Source organism: Urocampus carinirostris, chromosome 13 (assembly GCF_059441175.1).
Source record: "Urocampus carinirostris isolate Australia breed hairy pipefish chromosome 13, RoL_Ucar_1.0, whole genome shotgun sequence".
In the NCBI taxonomy this organism is placed as follows: domain Eukaryota; kingdom Metazoa; phylum Chordata; class Actinopteri; order Syngnathiformes; family Syngnathidae; genus Urocampus; species Urocampus carinirostris.
In genome coordinates this window covers 6640450-6664039 of record NC_142361.1, presented here as the reverse complement: position 1 = coordinate 6664039, position 23590 = coordinate 6640450, and the positions used below count along the sequence as shown (strand labels likewise).

The window sequence follows — 23590 nt, the reverse complement described above, 5'->3', positions numbered from 1 at the left end:
TATATATATATATATATATGGAATTGCTCTTCTTTGTATGTCCTTGTTAAAGTGTAAAGACAGTGTTTAAAAAAACAAACTTAACGGCACACTCCATTTCTATTGCAGTTCAATCGTGATTATATGCTATTAAACTTAACAAGTAGCTTTAAACCTGAAAACCTGCCTTACTTTGAATGACTTAAGGAAGACATGACCTGAAAGTTGAATTGATAAACATTTTGTGGCTAGAATATCAAACCTCATATTCATTTTTTAATGGTGTCCTTTATAACCCTTTATCAGTAGTCCTATTCAAATACAGTGGCCCCTCTACATACGAGCTATTCTAGTTACGAGAAATTAGATACTAAATGTCTTGACAAACCAGAGAAAATCTTGACAAACCAGAGAAAATCCAAGTTACATAATTTCCTGACACTACCACTAGAGGGCCGAGTGCTCGAGGCCGCTCCCTGCAACATTAGCTAGTCCCAGTTAGCATGTGCATTTTTCGCTATACAGACCTGTTCGCACGCGCTTGTGTTGTTTTTTTTAATTACATTGCATCTCGCTTTTGTGACCCTAGCCATGAGTTCTGGCGAAGGAATTTTAAGTGTTCAGTAAAAGCTTATGAATCATCAACAGTCTCTTGTGCTCCCTCACTCCTCCACCACTACATAAAACTCCATTAGCAACCACTGACATCTTTCATGGTAAGTGCTCATAATAATCACACATTCTATATCTTCTGTATCTCATTTTTATGTTTAATCAAAATTTGGATGTGTTTTAGTGATCAAGGCAATGTGTTTCATAGCTATTAGGGGTTAAAATGTGTTAATTTAGGAGGCCAGATTTATTAGTTTGCGGTTATTTCTTATGGGGAAAATTTGTTCAAGATACGAGCAGTTATAGATAACATTGAACAAATGAATAGCGTACACAAAGGGACCACGTCTCCTCGCTTTACTGCACGATTGTAGATTTTTAAAATATCCGTACTTTCCTTGATTTTTTTTTCCCCCCATGTAGTTTAATCCGTTTTAAATATTGGACACCTGCAAAGGAGATTGCATTGAATGCCAGTTTCTTATTTTGACTATTATACCTCACTGTTGTTTGTTGTTTTGACTATTGTGCTGTATTTACATCAATCATATTGCTGTTCTTTGATGAATACACCCTTTAGGTTAGGTCTGCTTTCGTAACATAGATTTCATTAAAAAAAAAAATAACAGGTTGGAATTTCTTATTTGAGGTGTGGGCTCTCTCCTCTGTTCTTCTTGCAAGTTCAAATCCATTGATGTATTTTCTCCTTATTTTGAGTGCCTACTACACTTAAAACTTAGCCCCTGTTGTTCAGAAGACAATGTATTTAAGTTTGAAATAAAACAGAAATAGTGAGAGTTTAAGTCCATTAGTAGAAATCTTGTAATCATATGAGGCGGGGAAAAAAATCATACTAAGTCACACAAAGCTTGCTTTTTGCATAATCTACTAAGTGTCCTTAGTTCGACAAAGAGATGATGTCAATCAATCCAACCAAGCAATGCTAAATACGAGTAAAAGGAATGGTTACAAAAAGCTAGGGAATATCTATGATTAACCCATACACCCTCATGACATGTCATATCCATCACCTATTACTAAAGTACTTTATTTTTAGCTAAGCTAAGGGTGCTGATACAAACCCAGAAACATACTGATAAGTTAATTCTGTTCTTATTATTGGACACCTACAAAAGACCTTGAATGCATAGAATATTTGGAATACTATGCAGTGTTTACATCTTAAATATCGGCCAATGATATTCCTGTTTTTTATTTACGTACCTTTTAGGGCAGATTCACTTTTTGTGACATAGGAGATTTAATCCAAAGAACGGGCTCAGGAATGGCTTTGAGAACAGATTTGGAATTTGGCATCGTGAGGGTTCTTTTGTAAAATCCTCTCCTGTTTTTACAAGTACAAAATGCATTGATGTATTTTCTCCTTATTTTGAGTGTCAACTAAACTATAAACGAATCAGTAAGAGTGGGCAGGTCGATTCAAATGTCGATACTAGCGATACTGAGCTATTACTTGGATCGGATCAATACAATTGTCTTGGGATCTATACTGTCTTCCCAATTTAGCTACCACTATAATAATGTTTCAGTAGGTCGTAAGAGTACACGTACATACAGGTACCTACATTTGTAGGGGATTTTATGTTATGGTACATTAAATGTCTTTATAGAGCACTTTGAGTTGCAAACCATAGCTTGAAAAGTTAAACAGGAATCTGATTTGCTATATGTTGACTTTCAAATTAGATCCAATTATGTTTACACTTTAATTGCACTACTGACTTTATTTTCCAAAAAAGGTGATTTGTGGGGTTTGACTTTGAGTTTTCTTCTGAAAGTCTTTGTAGTAGAAGCATTGTTATATTCCTAAAGTTTGTATTGTAGTTATCTAATATAAAATAAATCTTTGTGCTGTGTTTATCATAATTATAATAAACTAAGTCAGGCGAGGGCTGCGGTGGATTCAATTATTCAATGATCATGAATCATGACATCTCCAAGGAAAAAGTATTGGATTTGTATCAATCGATACTACCCTGTAATTCCTTGGATTGTACTGATACCAAAAGTCTCAGTATCGCCCAGCCCTATTTATCAGATACACTTGACATTAAAAAGTGAGTTTTGACTCAAGGACCTACAAGATTCTGTAAAGCGTGACAGCATGGGTGCCGCTAACACGATGTAAACTGAAACTACTGCTTTCGAAATTGTAAGATCAATTTCATATTGGATCTGTGATATGTAAAAAAAAAACACTTTGTAAAAGCAGTCAACTAACTCCTTCATGTGTGGTTTATCCCTAAGATTCCTCCCAAAAGACTGCTATCCACTGCGCAACCCAGTCATCAATTTTACATTCGATCCGAGATCACTGCTAACATAAATAATGGACAAAATAAAACACGCAACCACAACAAAAAAAATTGTTCAAGTACGGTCAATTCCAGTCAGCTCGGCAAAGCCAATGGCACTCTGAGAAGCGTGATCCAAACAGCCGCTTTTCGCCATGCATCGACCAAAAAGTCCAAAAGTCGAGACGGGCGGGATTTCAAGGCTCGGCCTCTTCAATGGGTTCTTCGTATCGTCCTGTGATCATAGTTTTGAGCAAAGGTCCCACCTTGAGAAGAATACACACACACAAAAAACCCATCATGGACAGCTAATGAAAACTATCTTTGAGGTGACGTGAAGACTGGGGAGGCACATAGTCATATTCATTCAGTGTTAAAGTTGTTTCTCATTTAAATTCGCTATTTTTAAATATTGCTGAATTTTTACATTATGAATATCATTTATACAATTGGTATGTGAGAGAAATGTTCGACGTCTTAGTACCCAAATCACTTCACACCAAAGGTAAATACAACTTATTTTTTTCTTTAATCTTATTTATAAAGTTATTCAATCATATGCACATATAATACAAATACAAAGTATACACCGTATTTTCACTTCCATAAGGCGCACATAAAAGTCTCAGATTTAATTCAAAATGTGAGCAGCGTCCTATCACTCAGTGCGCCTTTTGTGGCAGACGTGACTGAGGACTGAACTTCCCGTGAAAGTTTGAATTACGGGCATCACCGCTAATCTTTGAATTGAGGGCGTAAACCAACGGGCGTGTGGTGATGTCACGTGTTTGAGTTGTTTTGACGCTGAAAATGTCAAAGAGACACGCGTAAGAAGCACATTTTAAACTAGCCGGGATCAACTATGCTGAGGAACACGCAATGGAGTGAAGATTAATGAATCGGTGGTTCCAAAATAGAGAAAGTTGAAAAACGACAAGTAAAGAAAACACAGCTGAGCTTCAGTGGATGTAAGGCGAGGTGGCCTGAATAGGAAGAAAGACTCGAGCGCTGGATCATTAAGCAAAGATCAAGTGGCAGAAGCGTTTTGTCGGTCGCAGAAAGTGACTCTGAAAATGAACCATCTGCGGGGGATCTGGTGCAGCTTTTCTTGTCAGAAACGGAGCTTGAAGACTTCAACAGCTTTGAGTACCAAAATCAGTTTTGCTCTCTTTTATTTGTACAATTTTATTACATCCAGATGTTTTACTTTGTGATAGATACTTAAATAAACCAGAACCAAACTCACTTTTACTCCCGCTGCTTTTATTTGAATACACACACTTGTATGCTTGTCTGTGTGGTTGTAAGGCGGTCGCTCGGCACTCGCGCCCAATGAGCCAGTGTGCCGTATGAGTCGATACATAAAGGAATAGAACCAGCTGCGGAGGGTGCACCTATCAACACGGTGCGCCTTATGGTAGGGAAAATACGGTACTATATACTATTTTAATGTTTTTACCTGGGGTACAGTGGGTTTGAAGGGCATGAGCTGCACAATAATACTTTCCCCTCTATACATCAAGATTACTTTGAGATCCTCAAAACAGATCCATGTCGAATTTTGGGGATTGAAAGGGTTTATTCCATGTATTTCACCTCGACGATTTAGGCGGTTAAGGAAACTGTAATGTAACATATTACTCCATTTCTTCTGGAGGATTACTAATCTATGGGGTGCTTTTTATACAAAAGGAGCAGTAAGTGATGTGTCTGCAGATGCCGAGTGAGGCATCAAATATGCTTGCCTCATGGCAGAGGGCAATAGTGAGACCAAGGATTCTGATTTCGCGCACACATCTACCGCAAATTATAGAATTAGTGATAGCACTAGAAAGTAGGAGCAAGCCAAGCCATACAGGTTTTTGTTGTTTTGGCATTTAATTTTTTCATAATTGAGGATTATTTATGTATTGATGCTTTTATTCAAAAGGAGCAGGTTGTAGATTTCCTTTATAAGTTAAGGTAATATACATTTTTTGTAAGCTACAGTTTATAGATCCCGTTCTTCCTCTGCCAATCAAATGGTGGATAAGCTGTAGGTTCATTTATTTGTAAATCTGACTGCGCCTCACTCGACACAAACTTCACCGCACGCCATTTAATCTTTATTTTGCAATGCCAACTTTTAAGGAACCCAATACAACTACAAAATCTTCATGTTATACATTGCAATGGATTTTTGTTTTGCCAAATCCGTTTTTGCACGGATTAAACTGCACCAAGGTGGCCAATGCATGTACAAAAGAGCAGCACATTCATTACATCAACCTGTTTGGATAATTGTGGTACAATACATTTTAAGCGTGCAGTATTCTAGTTGCCTGTTTTTAATAAAAAACTGGGACGGGCTGGAATAGATTCTGGCTGCATAGTGACAACAAATCCCAGACATGTAAATGTGACCCCTACACTTTTTCATACCATCACCACCAAAAAAGCATTTCTTGAGTATGACCTCGATGAGCCATAAATATAAGCTAAAAGAGGTTTGCGAGCCAGGCCAAATGCGCCTCAGGGATTTTCACATGACAAAGTTGACCTAAATGTGTCTGATTTGAGACTTTGTCTATGTCGAGCAGTTCATTGTTGAAAAAAGAAACAAAAAGAAATAAGAAAAAGCGTGTTTACTTGTCGGGGGTCACCAAGCGCTTCACCCAGCATCTTCTCGATATTCCTCATGATAGCTACCTTTTGGTGGGCCCGCAGTGGGTATTCTATTTTCTTGGGTGTAGGAGCTCCCTGAACAGAGACATCGGGGTGATAATTTAAAAAACAAACACTTGAAAACTATTTCACCACAGATGGTGTGATGTGTGGCGGCAACCAGGCAAGGAGTTTAAACATGTTTGCGTTGTGCCTAAAGTCAAGCATAGTGTTGGGAATGTCATGGTTTGGGGCTTCCTGAGTGCAACTGGAATTGGGGAGTTGCATTTTATTAAGGGAAACACAAACTCAACCATGTACTGTGAAAAACGGGAGCAAGGAAGGATCCCTCCCTGCAGAAACTAGGTCGCAGGGCAATGTTCCAGCCCGACAATGATCCCAAATACACTTCTAAGATGACAAGGCTTTTCTAAAGGGGTTAAGGGTAAAGGGGATGGACTGGCCAAGCATGTCTCCAGGTTTAAACCCAATATAATATCTTTGGGGCATCTTCAAGCGGAAGGTGGAGAAGCACACGATCTTAAATATCCCCCAGCTAAGTCATGTTGTCATGGAGGAGTGGAAGAGCATTCCAGTGGCAATTTGTGAGGCTCTGGTGAAATCCATGGCCAGGAGGATTATAGTGGTTCTGCAAAATCATGGTGGCCACACAAAATATTGAACTTCAGGAACTTTTACTTAAGGGTGTACTCACTTTTGTTACCAGAGGTTTAGCTACTAATGGCTACATTTTGAGTTTTTTGAAGGGAAAAATACATTTACACTACTATAGAAGCTTCACACAGACTTTATTATGTCAGAGAGATGTTTCTTCAGTGTTACATTGAACATAATATTGAAATCCCTGCAGAAATGTGAGGGGTGTACTCACTTTTGTGACAATACTGTTTGACTATACTCTAACACATAATACTATACTCCAGAGGTAGGTAGTGGAGTACATTTACACCGTTTACATTTACTTGAGTACATTTTGGGACATTTTGTACGTTCAGGAGTATTTTAAAATTCCTCTACTTTTACTTTTACTGTAGTAAATTTGTGAAGGAAAAAAAAATGTACTTTTATTCCGCTTTATTAGGCAACATTGAAGTTGTTACTTTGTTACTAAATAAATCCCCTTCCACGTAAGTACGCATCTCTCTATCTCCGCTAAAGTGCATTTATTTTGACGCAGAACTCCGCCATGCTCTACCATCTTTCACCAATTGAACGTAGCAGTGATTCACGTGACCCTATTCAACTTCAGCGGGAGAAGAGTTGTTTACGGATAAAACAGATCGAAAATGTCACTTAGCAATACCGACTATAAAAACACAAAGGACTAGGAGCACCCCTGGCCTCATATATCAAAAGCACGTCCCCCTTAAAAAGGGTGCCAAACACCGGCTACAATATGCAATGTTTCCTTTGTTCGAGTTCATGGGCTAGCTTGTTGTTCTGCTTGCAGAGCCTGTTAAGATAAGTATTGGGGCTTTTAATATACTACTTGGTTCTACATGTGCTTAATTTATTTATTTGATTTATTCTACAGACGCTCCCCTACTTACAACCATTTGACTTGGATTGTGTATTGTGTGCACCTTTTTTCCGAGTACAGGACATTGCTGTAGTGCTTCTTTCTGCCGCTACCGACCTGTGGTGGCGCCTCTAGAGATCACCCAGCATCCACCCCGAAGAAGAAATCCGGCTCCCTCTTTCCAGTTCGTGTGTAAACATACCATACTATATCTCCAGCGCACTAAGAACTTTGACATTTGTATTGTTTAATATCTCGTGCATCCATTTAATATGGTTGGTGAAAAGTCTAAAGAAGAGGCGAGCCGTTTCTTTTTAAATGAAAGTGGAATAAGAAAGCTTGATGCAGTTGAGAAAATGGATCGGGTTTTTTTCGGCCAATTTTTACCACGGAAATGGAAGTCGCCTAACTCTTGAAACCCATCTTCCAAAAGTAAGCTTAACCTCACTTTATTTATCTTTATAGAGGATATAATTTTATTAAATGTTATTCTTTAGTACAAAACTATACAGGTTATTTATACAAGACTTAAAGCTAATTATACAAACCTTAATCATTCATTCTAAATATAGCACTGACGCAACTTACGAACAAATTCAACTTACGAACGATCGTCCGGAACCTCATTTGTAAGTAGGGCAGCGTCTGTATTTTTATCTTATTGTTTATTAAAGCTCTTGAATTTACATTGAATATTTTAATCTACTTTAAAATTAAATGTTTTTTAGCTGATTTGATGGACTCTGATAATTTGATGATCTGAATGGTTGTTTAAAAAAAATCAATAAATACGATGTTCCTACAGTTACTTAGTACTTGAGTAATTTTTTTCACCATGTATTTTTTTTTTACTTTTACTCAAGTTCGTATTTAGATGACTACTTTTAATTCTACTTGAGTGATATTATTCTGAAGTAACAGTAATTTTACTCGAGTTAAATATTTGGCAACTCTATCCTCCTCTGGTATACTCTCATAGACACACAGCTATACTCGCTAATATCACTGCATCTTACCTTCTACATGTACTGAATATCATGTATATCGATATGTCTATATTGTACTGCCCCCTGGAGCCAAAAGTACACACACCAAGAGCAGCACAATGTCCATTCACTTGGAGCAAAAACTGTTTACATTCAATTTCATGTTATTATTAGTGCTTGTTTTGAAAAATTACAAAATAATTCTTTATTTTCTATTTACAGCAATTAAACATGTGTCTCAAAGCCCAACTCTTCTTCAAACTAATTAATATGCATACTTTGTACCAGAAGTTGACTGTGATTGTCTCGCCACCGTTCAGCAGTGATTCTATGTGATGCCACCTAGTGGGGGAAAAAAAAAGAAAAGTCATGTTTAAAAATGCTCAAAAACACTGAAAATCAATATCTTACTTAGGATATTCCATAGAACATTTTCACTTCTGATACTGATATTCAGCACAAATATTTTCTGATTACCTATATTATCTGATCTGATGTCCGCAGGAATATTACATGTTAGATTTTTGGGGGTTTTCTTTTCAAGTCAAGTCAAGTCAAGTCAAATTTATTTATATAGCCCTTAATCACAAAAATGTCTCAAAGGACTGCACAGGATTACAGTTACAAAATTACACAATTACCTGATCTTAAACTAGCAAACCAGCATGCGGGCAAGAGGAAGAGTGTGTATAATTTACCGCCAATAGTGGTAAAAAAAACCCACCTCATTCAAAAAAACAATATGGATGTAAATAATAAGCAAATCACATGCATAAACATGCATATTTAAAAATATGTGTCTGTAAAAAAAAAGTACAATTATTTTACAAAACATGAGCTTCACCTAGATAATTTTCAGCCACATTGCTGCTTTTGTGTAACTAAGCTAAATGCAAACTGGTCACCCGAGCCACTTTTATTAATTTGCTGGCACAAAAGGTATTTTACTAGTCCAATTTCACAATTCCGACTGGTAATTGAGGCCAAAAGTCAAAAGAGTGCTCCACAAAGATGCTCACACAATCTACGCTTATGTGTAACACCAAACAAAAGATTTGTTCGTTTGGATTTTTTTTGCACTTTTGTTTACTACAGCATGTTGGGGGTTTAGAAGAACACTGTGTAATATTTGACCACTAAGTGTCACAGTGTTGTGTAATGAAACCAAAAATGAGTGCTAAAAAGCTCAAAATGAAATACAAACTACGGAGACTCAATGTGACCAAACCACACAAAGTGTGCGCTACTACGCCAGGTTTTACAGTATACCGCCGGTTCTGGCTTCCCTTCACTGGCTGCCTGTTCATTTATTTCAGGGTTCATTTTAATATTATTTTATTTCTCTTTAAACGGCCTTGCCCTTCCTTAAGTCAGTGAGCTACTTCATCTTTATGTTCTTCTTCGGTGCCTCATATGAGCCAATCAGCTGCTGCTGGAGGTACGGAGATTTAAGAGGAAGCTCAGAGCGGATAGTGCCTTTTCTGTTGCTGCTCCTAAATTTGGAAACATTTTGCCTTTGCACATCAGACAGGCTCCCTCACTGTCCATTTTTAAAAGTAGTCCGAAAAACCCATTTTTATTTCTTGGCTTATGACCCAAAATTAGACTTGGTTCTTGGTTTATTATTTTAATTTTCTAAACGTTTTAATTGTTTCCATTGCGTTATGGTTTATTTGAGGGTTTTTTTGTCAACTATGTTTTAATAACAGCTCGGTGGCCCTGAGGTAGGGCGCCCGCCCTGAGACTGTGAGGTCGCTGGTTCAAGCCTCTGCCGGGTCATACCTAAGACTTACAACATCGGTACTCATTGCCTTTCTGTTTGGCGCTCGGCTTTAGGGGTTGGAATTGGGGGGTTTGGTCACCTAATGACATCAGTTGGGTTGAGCGAGGGGGCTGGGAATCCCCTCCTCTGTATCGATTTCTTGGAAAGAGTCAGAAATATGAACGTGCTCCTGACTCTAGCCACCTCCTACTAGGGGGACATGGCTCAGGTATATAATAATAATATAATGTTTTATTTGTGTACAGCACTTAGTCTTCAGTTGTGGTTGTTTCAAAGGGCTTTATACATAAAGTTGAGTTGAGTTGTGAAATGATTGATCAATTGAGAACGTTGCTGAATAAAATCACAAAAGACTGTAAACGCAAAGTTTGAGTCATCACCGGATACACCAGTAAGTTGTTTCCCTCATTGTTCTTTTTTGCATTTATTTTTGTTTTCTCCATTCTTCATTTATTTCTGACACAGTGAGTGAAAATAGTGTGATAATGAGGTAAAATTGAATGCTTTTTCACAAGTCATCTGTATCACTTGTTTTGTAGTGGTTAGGTTTTTGTGCTCTCACCACTGCAGCCTGGGTTCAATTTCCATTGCATATGTTTAGCGATTGTAGTCAGCAACATTTTTCGTCTGATCGACACGAATAATTACGGTAGCTCATACTGAACCAGAAGCTTTAAATCTATGCGCTTGATAGTCCAGTGTGCCTTGTATATGAAAAAATATATCACAAAAGACTTTTTTGGGGGGTTGCGCCTTTTAGTGCGGAAAATACCGTACATTTAACATACAAACAGATTTGTACTTTCTTGAATATTAGATGTGTTTAACCAAACTGAAAAGCACCAAAACCCTACTGTATAAGTTTGCATTGTCTCCCATTGTGTAAAATTGTATCAATATGTATTTAGGTGGCAGCACGGCGGCGCAGTGGTTAGCGCATGTGCGGCACAGTTCAAGTCATGGGAACCTCCTGCGTGGGTTCAAATCCAGCTTCAGACTTCCTGTGCGGAGTTTGTATGTTCTCCCCGTGCTTGCGTGGGTTTCCTCCGGGCACTCCGGTTTCCTCTCACATTCCAAAAACATGCATTTCAGGTGAATTGGCCGGTCCAAATTGTCCCTAGGTGTGAATGAGCGAGTGAGTTGTCTGGCCCCGTGTGCCCTGCAATTGGCTGGCAACCAGTTCAGGGTGTCCCCTGCCCACTGCCCGATGATTGCTGGGATGGGCTCCAGCACCCCCGCGACCCTACTGAGGATAAGCGGTGCAGCTAATGAGATGAGATGAGATGTATTTAGGTACAAATGTCGATCAAGGTGCGTATCATAACAAAGATAACCAACATTGTCCATGGCCAAACTCATAAAGCTAATTACTTGAAATATGGGGTTGTTACGATCATACAAGTTCTGCATTACAGGTAAGATCTTGGGCCCGGGCCCGAACTCGGCCCATAAAATCATTTTTGTGGAGCATTTGCACAGTATGCACTTACTTTTACTCAAGTATTTATTTGTATGGCTACTTTTTACTTTTACTTGACTGATATTATTCAGAAGTAACTATACTTTTACTTGAGTAACACACTTCTGTGCTACACCTTGGCGCCACATGTACTTCGGCACCGAAGTGCGCGCTTCAGGGCCGAATTGTGCACATCAGCGCTGCACTTAAGGGACGTGCATACGTTGGCACTGAAGTGCACACTTGATTTGAGGGACCGTGCCCAAAGTGAGCCAAAGCTGCACCTTGGTGCTGCATTTCGGCCCCGCGCATATTTTAGCCGAGGAAGGCCCTTTGGTGCCGGAACGCACACTTCGGCGCTGAAGTACGCACGGCGCCAAAATGCAGCTTTGGGTTTACTTTGGGCCCGGTCTCTCAAATCAAGTTAATTCGTTGGATTCAGGCTTTAATACCCGCGGGCCATGTCAGGTTGGCCTGGCTTTTTAGGCCCCATCTTACTTCTATTCTGCATGCACTATCAAGGTGCTGCTAGACAGAAAAGCAAGAGCGGTACCTAGAAGGCACGACTAATACAGAACGCTAATAGCGGTCGTTATATCAGAGGTTTAGATGAAATCTGATACAGGATTTAGAGCTTATTTTAGGCCAATACCTGATACCAATACCAGATCAGGACACCCCTACTTCTTACCAATACATGGGGATGTAGAGTACGTCCCCTGGACCGACAACCGCCTCATAGCCAACAACATCTTTGAAATTGGGGAACCTATTGTAGTCAGGGTTGTCAAAATCAACCTAGAAATAAAAATGATAGCATTAAACCCAAAATAGTATTGCAATAGGTTTTCTTAACAGTTTAAAAATAGAATTGAACTTTTAAAGAAACAATGAAAAAAATTGCACATTACGTTTTGTCAAATCACAGCATTTTGACAACAGTGACGTGCATTCAAGGGAGGCAGGTATGGCAGTGCCTCACCTGTCATCATGGAAATATAAAATTAAACTTGTTTAATTTCACACATATTGCATTTTCATTTTGAAAATCGCTAAATTTTCACATTATATCATGAATAACATTAATACAATTAGTATATAACGTATTACTGTGCTGAGCGTCTGCTGAAGCAGAATGAGGTACGCAATTCTCTTGCCTCATGGCAAAGGGCAATCATTAGACCAAGAATTCTGATTTGGTACACAACTCAGCCCAAGACTATATAATTAGCGATAGTATTGGCAAGCTAACAGTGAAGCCATCCAGTAATTTCTTTCTCGTTGCATGGATTTTTTTTCTTAATTGAGGATTATTCTACTGATGTTTTCATTCAAAAGCATCAGCACATAGGCTTCATTTGAAATTCAAGACAATCAAACGTTTTTTTCTCTGCTACAATTTCAATATTGTTTTCTCTATTTGCCACTCAAAAGATGAATAACATTTAAAAACTTCACTGCACGTCACTGGTTTACAAGTACAATTGAATGAATGAAAGAATGAATAAAACTTTATTTCAAACATTAGAAAAATCAAACAAAAAACAAGTCAAAAAGCAAAAGCAATGTAACATAACATGTCCGAAAAGGAAAAGGAAGAAACATATGCCTATTTAATCATAGCAACACGCTCAAATTCCCGAAAGGTGGGTGGAGTGCATCATTTAAAAACGTAAGCCTGCAATTCTGACTTTAAGCCAGGAAACTAGTGCAGAGTACCACGTTTTTCCTTTTTTCTTAGACACGCTCGAATGAACGCTTCCTGTTTCATCTTTTTGGGGGTCAAATTGTGAAATTAAATTTTGAAATAATCACTCACTTGACTTTGTCTATCACAGGGATGGTGAACTGGGTAGGGATATAAACACTCAAACTGGTCCGGCGCAAAGAGAATGCATCTCTTGTGGCCTTTGATTTGTGCAAAGAAGTTCTGCTGCTCGTCGTAATGTGCTGGTGTCACGTTACCTGAGTATGGGAAAAGTCAGTTTGATAATTTTATCAAATTGGAAAAAAATCTGCTTAAAGAAAAACATATTTGGCGTAAGAATAGATGAACTCCTTTGGGTTTATAAAACAGAGCGTTTGGAGATGTTTGTATTGATAACGATGAAAAAAAACGTGTCTTAAAACATTGTCCAAATTTTTTTGTCCCAAAAAAAAAACAAAAATTGTAAAAAAAATAAAAATAAAAACAATTATAAACCAACTCCACAAAAAAGAATCACCATAAATAGCAAAAAATATATAAATTATGATTTGGAAGTTTCTTCAAAGCAGCTGGAAAATGTGGTCAATTTTTTAATCCCTACAGTTAATAATATCCTAAAACAATGGCACAAAATGACACAACCATAAAAAATCCTTAACATCTAAAGCAAACTACAGAAAAAAGTCCTTTCTGTAAACCAAACTGCGACCTTATATGCATGAGTGAAGTTCATTAACATTTCACTTTTGACAACATCCCAACATGGGCGAAAGCGTGTGTCATGCATTTTCACCAGCAAAACATTTTTTTACATTTGATAATTTTATTTAATCCATTTGATTATTTTGTACATAACATCCATCCCCAAAACAGGGTAATTACAGAAAAAGTATCCTAAAATTAGTGTTTCATAGTACACTATTCCATTTCAAATACCCCCACGTTAGGTCGTCTTTGTTGTTGCGGTTTCTTTCGAAACAACTCCAAAAAATGTAGTCAATTTGTCATATCCCCCCAAAGAAAACGCTATTTGCGTATAAAATGGAACTCAAAAATGAAGTTTTGGACAAACCTATACTTTATTTTCATTTTGGTCATTTTGTCATTTTTAAAAAATGTCTACATAAGTCATTTTCTACATAACAACCCCCAAGAAGTTGGCTATGATTGATTGAAGTAGTGGATGCACGGATGCCAAACACTGAAAAGCATATTTTTAAATGGGTAAAAATAATTTTCAGATTTTTTTTTCGTGGTAGCATTTAAAAGCCCACCTTTTAGTCAAAAGTTGTTCTTGGTAAGAAACCGCACCTTAAAACTGCTGTTATTGCAAATGCCCACCAGGTGGTACTAATGTATCATAAAGAACCAAGTAACAAGCAACAGTGTCAACACAAAACTGACCATTGCTTGATTTTGATCATTTTTGTAGTTTTTATCCAAAATGTCTAATTGATAATTTTCTATTAACTAGCGAAGTAGACTACGAAAGATTCGTAGTATTTGGTAGCACTGTCAGTTTTTACTATTTCCGTGGTACCTCTTTATACAAGCACGTATAAACAATAGGATTTCGGTATTCGTTTTTTTTTTTTTTAAACAAAAATCGACCTTGTTTTACGAAGGAAAATCCAATTCTCAAGCAGTCCCGGAAGCTACCAGTAGAGACCGCTTGAGACCGTTCACTTTTGCTTTTGGGAAGTTGGGATCTGTCAAATTGTTAATTTTTTCATATCAGGAAAATGTGCTCGTTACATGAGCTATTCAGACTACGAGCATGATCCTGGAAGGAATCAAGTTTGTATAAAGAGGTACCAATGTTTTTTGGTGAATCAGGGTTTTAAAAATGCTTGTTTCAATAAAGCTGCCTTACCTTCCATCCCAATGAGCAAAAGATTGGATGTTAGCTGGCCCCAGTTCCTTTTAGCCTGTTGCTTGTTGATCCAGTTCCAGTTAAAACCAAGAAAGTCCACTACTATTTTCTTTCCCACTGTGTCATTGAGCGTCTGCTGCAAGTAGACCCTTAAAAGAATGCAGATGCAAATAAAGTCTTATGGAACACATAACCTCCTTGATGTGATCGTATTTTCTAAAAGGAAGATACAGTGGAACCTCGGTTTTCGAACGCCTCTCAGTTCGAACAAATCGGAGTCCGACCAAAAATTTCGAGAAATTCTTGCTTCGCTGTTCGGTCAAAAAAATCGGAGTTCGAACGCCGGTAATGCGTGAGTGTGTACACTAGGGTGCAATGCTGAGCGGCGTACAGGTGTAGATCGCTTTTTTCGTGACCAACTGTTATCGCGTGCGGACATGCTTCGTTTTGCTTTCGCTTTCAATATAGGTGTACGAAGTGTTTTAGCCCCTAATTATGGCTACGAAGAAAGTCAGTGCAAGCAGCAAAGTTGCTACAGGTAAAAAAAGAAAACTAGTGCGTACAACTATTGCATTTAAGAAAGAAATAATAGCAAAATATGAAGGAGGTGTGCGAGTGTCTGATCTTGCTAGGGAATACCCCACTGTCCACCTGCGCCTTCTGCTGACCACCACAAAGGTAAGAAATCCTATTCATAATTCTTTTCTTTATCCTTTATTTTTATTTTTACACGTTAATGTTAGCGTAATCTTTCGTACGGAAGACTACGATAACGCGAACGTACAATTAGCCTGGGTTAGCTTTATGTTTAAGTTGAACATTCAAGGTAAACAATCAGGGTGTTGGAACGGAGCCCAACTTTCAGGGTGTTGTAACGGAGCCCCCTTTCCAATGAACCGCTCACCACTTGTTGTGGAGACCCGGGTGCTAAATGACTTGTAAACGACCTGATTTTTTTATTTTTACACGTTCATGTTAGCGTAATCTTTCGTACGGAAGACTACGATAACGCGAACGTATGATTAGCCTGGGTTAGCTTTATGTTTAAGTTGAACATTCAAGGTAAACAATCAGGGTGTTGGAACGTAGCCCCCTTTCCAATGAACCGCTCACCACTTGTTGTGGAGACCCGGGTGCTAAATGACTTGTAAACGACCTGATTTTTTTATTTTTAAACGTTCATGTTAGCGTAATCTTTTGTACGGAAGATTACGATAACGCGGACGTACGATTAGCCTGGGGTAGCTTTATGTTTACGTTAAACATTCATGGTAAACATTCAGGGTGTTGGAACGGATTAAAACGATTTACATTATTTTTATGGCAAAAATGATTTTGGTGATCGAACAAATCGGTTTTCGAACAGGGTTCTGGAACGGATTATGGTCGAGAACCGAGGTTCCACTGTACATTGAAATATGATTAGACTGTACATAAACATTTAAACTTAATGTGAAAAAAACTACCGCTCCTGTCCTCCCGTTTGCTGCACTTGCGTCATCCTTTCTACAAAGTCTGAGAATTTCATCTCAAGTCGTTGGGACTTGGGCACAAAGTTCCCCACGTTGGCCATTTTCTTTTCATCGTAGTAAAGGAACTTGTGGTTATCCGCGATGTAAACAGAGAAGTCACCGTTGCCAATGTTCTCTTGGAGGTAGGCCATATCCCATTTGAGAGCAGGGTACACCAGATTTGTGTCTGTTAAAACCACCGGCTCCTGGGAAATATATAAAGTGGATACAATTGTTTTTTTCTGTTATTCCCTTTATTTGCAGGAAACATTTCCTTGACATATTCCTGAGTTTTTCTTTGAACGAAACACACACACACTCAATTTCGGACAACTTTCCCTAAATCTATTGGTGTCGGCCCTATAGAAGACATGTCATGTTTTTTGGGGGGTTTTCAACAAATGTAATAGGGGTGGGAAAACCATTTTATGCATGTATATATTGTGATTTGATTATTAGCGATTTTTAAAATTGATGTTTCTCCCCGGAATCGATTTTTGTGACGTCGTATTCGGTACGTAAAAATGCGTGAAAGCTTGTTAAAATTGAAGGATCTTGATTTTAATATTATCGCTGACACTTGTGCTGTTTTTTTTCTCTTAGAGGCTCCTTTTTATTTAATCAACTTACAATGTTAACTGTCTATCTATCTATCTATCTATCTATCTACCTTGGTCATATCCCTCGAGAGGGCTGACTGACAGCAAGACAAACACATATAGAAAAAATAAGAGAAAGTAGCAAAAAACATTAAAAGATTTGACCATGGGCAACCCAAATGCCTAATCACCCAAACAAGTTAAGCACCTCTGCACCCAAGTTGGTCATGCTTTCGTCCCTTCAGATGAAACGGGACACAAGAGTTGTTAACTGTAAGAGTTGTTAACTCAAGTGTTAACTGTAAATAGGATTATTAGAGGACCACATGTGTTATGTTGAGATTTAAGTTCATGACATTCTGTGATTGTAAACCTGTTGCAGTATGTGCATGTTATGTTCTCATTGTCTCAGTCGAAATAAATGTCAGATTCCCTGACTGACACAGACTGATATGCGTTGTTCGAACCTCATTCATAGTCTATTGTCTCAGAAGCGTATGATTAAAGGTTCCTGTTTTTTAGGAAATAAGATAAAATTGCAATCTCCAATTACATAGAATCGCAATTAATGAGAATCGTGATACATCAAATTGGAACCTTAGTATCGTGACACAATCGAACCGTAACCAAAGCATTTCGTCCCACCCCTAATATGTGATCCTTATCATCTTGTGGGGCAATTTCAGACGCGCTCACTACATGGACCCGCCACACCAAACAGCGAACTAATTTTACAAGGGGAGCAATAATGTCAGTAAACATTTAGTAAATAACTCAAAGGCTCCTTCACATTCCTTCATTTTGCTTACATATTTCTGAGCAGCATTCGGTCACGTTTGCAAAAGAAAAAAGTTATCTCTGTAAACTAAACTGTGAGGCAAAAGTCCTTTGACCTGATATGCATGAGTGAAGTTCATTAACATTTCACTTTTGACAACATCTCAACTTGGGCGACAGTGTGTTCCATACAATTTCACAAACGTAAGTCAAAACATTTGTTTTTAGAATCATTTTGTTTTGGTGTTGGGCTGCACACTTTGGCGAATCCGTGTGAGCTCAACAGTCACACATTCAAAAGATCAAAATTAGAGAACAACAAAAAATCGAATATTTCTGAAAAAATGCCATCTTCATTTCCTAACAACTTAAGGATATTTTGTTGAGTCTATACCATGCTACTACAAACACATTTTCACAAAATGGATAAGGCATTATAGCAAAAACCTGTATTTTGACAAAAATGCGCTGATCAGAACACTTTCAGGTGCCTCCCACTTAATGGTGCTAATCTAGCATATGGTGCTAATTTCCTTGATGATCAGTCAACCCCCATTTAGCTGGAATTGTAACAGCCAGTTTCACTGACTTTGCAAGATGGTTGGCCGTTATAAGGTGACTGAATTTCTCTGGTAGCAGTTTATCTAGATGTAGTAAGACAAGTTGATCGTTCCAAAACTGTAATTTCAAGAATATTGAATCTTTACAAAACTACAAAAGCATTCAAGTCGCCCAAGAAGGCTGGTCATCCTCGGAACACAAATGTAAGAGAAGACAGTTCACTGCAAAGGATGGCAATGGGTAACCGATTTCACAGTCCAGATGGAATTGCTTGTTAGTTCAGTGCTGAACATAGTAAGAAAAATTCTCACCATTCAGTGTCTCGCCGTTAAGAGCATTTGGACTGAAGGCCCACACAGCAGTGACCAAACTTCTTATTAACAAAAAATAAATAATCAAAAAGCTAGACTGAGTTTTGCTGAGGAACATGTTGTGTGGACAGAGGAGAACTGGTCCAAAGTTCACTTCAGTGATGAAAGCAAATATAATTCATTTGGGTCCAATGGGAACATTATGTTTGGCAACACTTACGAGAAAGACAAAACCCACACCTTGTAAAAACAAAATCAGTGAAATGTGGAAGAGGAAGTGTCATTATTTGGAACATGTTTTCTGCAGCAGGAGTTGGACCTCCTGGGCAGCTACATCGGCAGGTAAATGAAAATCTGTGTCAGAACCTTCTTAAACCGCACATGGTTCCTTACTTGCGTTTATCGCCTATCAGCCTGCAGTCCTTATGCAGGACAATGCTCCATGTCGCACAGAAAAATAGGTAAAAAATGTCCTTCAAGTGTAAAACATTAAATTAATGGCGTGGCCTGCCCATAGTCCCCAACCCAATAAAAAACTTGGTGACAAGGTTATGGTCAAGAAACCCACTACAATTACCGAACTGTGAAGGAGGCTGGAAGAAGAATGGACCAAAATCACATAAGAGCAGTGTGAGAGACTAAAAGCTAAAAGCATGACTAAAAGCAGGATATTAATAATTGATTTTGAATTTGCAAATATCTAAGTGCAAAACTTGTTTTATTGCCGTAGGAAAATTAGCACATCCACATAAGCCACTGTTTGGTCCTTGGGATGGTGACATTATGCATACTGGCGCTGCACGTTACTCAGGAAAATAACACAAAAGTCACAAGAATCGGTTGAGAAAGCTAGAGCACAAGCACAGCGGTACCCCTAGACCAGAAACACAGATGCTGTGATCTAGGTTTGTGAGTCAGAAAACATACCACAAGCTGGGATATTGGTATGCGAAATTTGCCAGTAAGTTGAATTAAATCACCTGCTTGAGATCTGGTCCGCAAAGTGTGGTCTTTGCAAGAGGATGGCGGATTCACCAAGAGAGACAAAAACAAAGTAGGAACACTTTGATGTATTATTAAAAGTCAAAAAAATATGTCATATGAAGCTCAAGTATCTTCTCACAACAAACATAACAATAAAGCACCTTATTAGGATAACACAGGTGGTTTGCATTTCAATTATTTCCAAGGTGTCAGTAAGAAATGCCTTACTGAAAACTTTCATATAAAACAAATCATTTGTTGCTGGCAGACAGTGGCACTCACATTAAGGACAGAATAGGAAAAGAGTGCTGAAGTTAAGATGTCTGCTGCCAGCTAGTACAGGGAGTGCAGAATTATTAGGCAAATGAGTATTTTGACCACATCATCCTCGTTATGCATGTTGTCTTACTCCAAGCTGTATAGGCTCGAAAGCCTACTACCAATTAAGCATATCAGGTGATGTGCATCTCTGTAATGAGAAGGGGTGTGGTCTAATGACATCAACACCCTATATCAGGTGTGCAAAATTATTAGGCAACTTCCTTTCCTTTGGCAAAATGGGTCAGAAGAGGGACTTGACAGGCTCTGAAAAGTCAAAAATAGTGAGATATCTTACAGAGGGATGCAGCACTCTTAAAATTGCCAAGCTTCTGAAGCGTGATCATCGAACAATCAAGCGTTACATTCAAAATAGTCAACAGGGTCGCAAGAAGCGTGTAGATAAACGAAGGCGCAAAATAACTGCCCGTGAACTGAGAAAAGTCAAGCGTACAGCTGCCGAGATGCCACTTGCCACCAGTTTTGCCATATTTCAGAGCTGCAACATCACTGGAGTGCCCAAAAGCACAAGGTGTGCTATACTCAGAGACATGGCCAAGGTAAGAAAGGCTGAAAAACGACCACCACTGAACAAGACACACAAGCTGAAACGTCAAGACTGGGCCAAGAAAAATCTCAAGACGGATTTTTCTAAGGTTTTATGGACTGATGAAATGAGAGTGAGTCTTGATGGATGGGCCCGTGGCTGGATCGGTAAAGGGCAGAGAGCTCCAGTCCGCCTCAGACGCCAGCAAGGTGGAGGTGGGGTACTGGTATGGGCTGGTATCATCAAAGATGAGCTTCTGGGGCCTTTTCGGGTTGAGGATGGACTCAAGCTCAACTCCCAGTCCTACTGCCAGTTTCTGGAAGACACCTTCTTCAAGCAGTGGTACAGGAAGAAGTCCGCATCCTTCAAGAAAAACGTGATTTTCATGCAGGACAACGCTCCATCACACGCATCCAAGTACTCCGCAGCGTGGCTGGCAAGAAAGGGTCTAAAAGAAGAAAAACTAATGACATGGCCTCCTTGTTCACCTGATCTGAACCCCATAGAGAACCTGTGGTCCCTCATCAAATGTGAGATTTACAAGGAGGGAAAACAGTACACTTCTCTGAACAGTGTCTGGGAGGCTGTGGTTGCTGCTGCACGCAATGTTGATCGTGAACAGATCAAAGCACTGACAGAATCCATGGATGGCAGGCTTTTGAGTGTCCTTGCAAAGAAAGGTGGCTATATTGGTCACTGATTTGTTTTTGTTTTGTTTTTGAATGTCAGAAATGTATATTTGTGAATGTTGAGCTGTTATATTGGTTTCCCTGATGAAAATAAATAATTGAAATGGGTATACATTTGTTTTTTGTTAAGTTGCCTAATAATTATGCACAGTAATAGTCACCTGCACACACAGATATCCTCCTAAAATAGCTAAAACTAAAAAAGCCCCACTCCAACTTCCAAAATATTCAGCTTTGATATTAATGAGACTTTTGGGTTCATTAAGAACATGGTTGTTGTTCAATAATAAAATTCATCCTCAAAAATACAACTTGCCTAATAATTCTGCACTCCCTGTATATGGTGAGCACTCAAAACAAATAACATTTCTAGATTCACGCATAAAGGTTGATAGCCGTTGAATGGAATACATTTTTTAAAATGTCGGATAAAGTACCGTTTATCAAGGGGCTGTGCACATAAAAGCACATAATTCTGACAGTGTCAAGATTGTATGCTTAGCTATATATTATATAACTAATGTGAAACATCAATGATACAACTGTTTCTGTGTAGGTCTCATGTAATAAAAATAATGCCGTTCTCTTCACAAACTTTGTCTTTATAAAAAGTATTTGAAAGTTTTCAAATTTTACAATTTTTTTTCTTCATACATCCTTTTACTATGCACCAGTCTTTGTTTTCAAAGCCTAAGAACTGAAACAAAGCAACGAGACATGTATTTGGCATGCTGCTGTTTTTAGTTTCTCATCTGTGCACCACGTTTTCTAACTTTGTTCAATTTTGCATTTTATTACTGAGAAGTTGAGTCAAAGACCTTACGACCTGTTACCTGACTTGTGTATTGTTCCTCAAAACGTTCTGCACTGTTGCAGTTGTTTTGATAAAAGGAAAAGGAAATCAAGTTAATCCAAATATTTAAAAAAAAAGACAATTTCTTGACCATTACATTGCTTTTCTTTATTGAGCTGTCCAGTATATGTAATATTAAGCTCATATGACCAAAAGAGGATATAATGCAGAGGGAGGAACTGACATCTTATTCCTCAATCGTGATAATTTGTGTCACAATAAATCGTCTCCATAATTTTCCTAATCGTGAGGCTCTACATGGCTCTTATGACAAACCCAGTAAGAACAACGTATGCAATAGTAAACATGCTGGGTAGGTAAGCATTCATGTTTCACAATACAATGGTCATATATGGGGGGAAATAAAAACAAGGAGTGGAGTGTTTGTGCATAATATATAACACAAATGTAATCGCTCATTACCTCATTGCTGATGAGCATCTCAGCTCTGGGGTCTGAGTGCGAGAGCCTCGGAATGGGCTTGGTGGAGAACGTATAGCTTCGCAATTGAGAGTTGTCCCAGGCCGGCTCGTGGACGCCAGAGAAACCGTTTGCCGCTGCCTTCTCAGCCTCCACGAAGGTCGCTGCGGCCATGGCCGTCGATGGGTCGGACGTGCCAGCACCGATTCGGTACCCCACCTCCAGTACCTTGCGCCGGTTCGTCGACTTAGCAAGAAAAGTAAAGCGTTTCGCCCCTACACTTGCTAAAATGTAATTAACACTCTACCTCAGTATTATATAAACGTTTTCAGTGAATAATAATTTCTCAAATGCAGCCAAAACGTCGTAAAAAGGAGACCACTGCTTCTACCTGTGTTATATGAGAGTACTGCTGGTGTTTACACACCGCGTTGACATCCGGTAAACAAACGAGAATAATTTGGTGAGGAAGTACATGCAATTGAAAGGGCGACATTTAGCGGAGTGGCGGGGAGACGACGCTTAGAACACAGTCTTATGGTAAACCGATCATGCGATATGTTGAAATATGGACGTAACCAGACTGTGTTTGGGGCTTTCAAGCGCCCCCTTAATTCAACCAAAGAACCCACAGAAGGCTTTACGATTTTTAAAACTCTCTTTTCTCTGATAAAAGAGAGGATGGGCTAAAATATGATGAAAAACGCTCAATTTAAAAAATGAATAAAAGAAAAAGTAAAACAAAACGAAAATGAACAACGCAGCGTTTGAATCATATATATATATATATATATATATATATATATATATATATATATATATATATATATATATATATATATATATATATATATATATAAAGTGAGAAGCCAACAAGAATTTGTAGTTATCCATACATGGAGAGTCAAGAAAAGAATTAAAAGAAATAAACCAAGAAAAAGAGGCAAAAACCTGCGGGAAAAGAAGAAGAAAAAATTGAAAAAAATGAAAAAAAAACTGTAAAAAAAAAACTAAAAAATTATATTAAAGGTATAAAGGGGGGATAAGTTTTTTAAAATTGATAAAGCAAGAAAGAAAAAAGCAGGAAAAAGGGGGCCCCTTTGTCGGTACATTACTAATGAT

General features: G+C 38.4%; 1 protein-coding gene across 2 annotated transcripts; it reads right to left on the bottom strand.

The window, feature by feature from the left end:
* Positions 1 to 1395: 1395 nt before the first annotated feature.
* Positions 1396 to 22913, bottom strand: hif1an (hypoxia inducible factor 1 subunit alpha inhibitor). 2 transcript variants are annotated; one of them, XR_015852443.1, is made up of 9 exons: positions 22472 to 22913; positions 19638 to 19667; positions 16365 to 16615; positions 14899 to 15047; positions 13137 to 13282; positions 12009 to 12115; positions 8361 to 8417; positions 5535 to 5645; positions 1396 to 3172 (listed from the first exon to the last, which is right to left on the bottom strand). XR_015852443.1 is itself a non-coding variant. In XM_088351277.1 (9 exons), the coding sequence occupies exons 1-9, from the start codon at positions 22640 to 22642 to the stop codon at positions 3104 to 3106; spliced, it is 1098 nt and encodes a 365-aa protein (XP_088207403.1). In that variant the 5' UTR covers positions 22643 to 22913; the 3' UTR covers positions 1396 to 3103. The 2 variants fall into 2 exon arrangements, 1 of the variants encoding a protein (XP_088207403.1); XM_088351277.1 differs by having other exon boundaries at positions 8354 to 8417.
* Between the last annotated feature and the right edge of the window lie 677 nt (positions 22914 to 23590).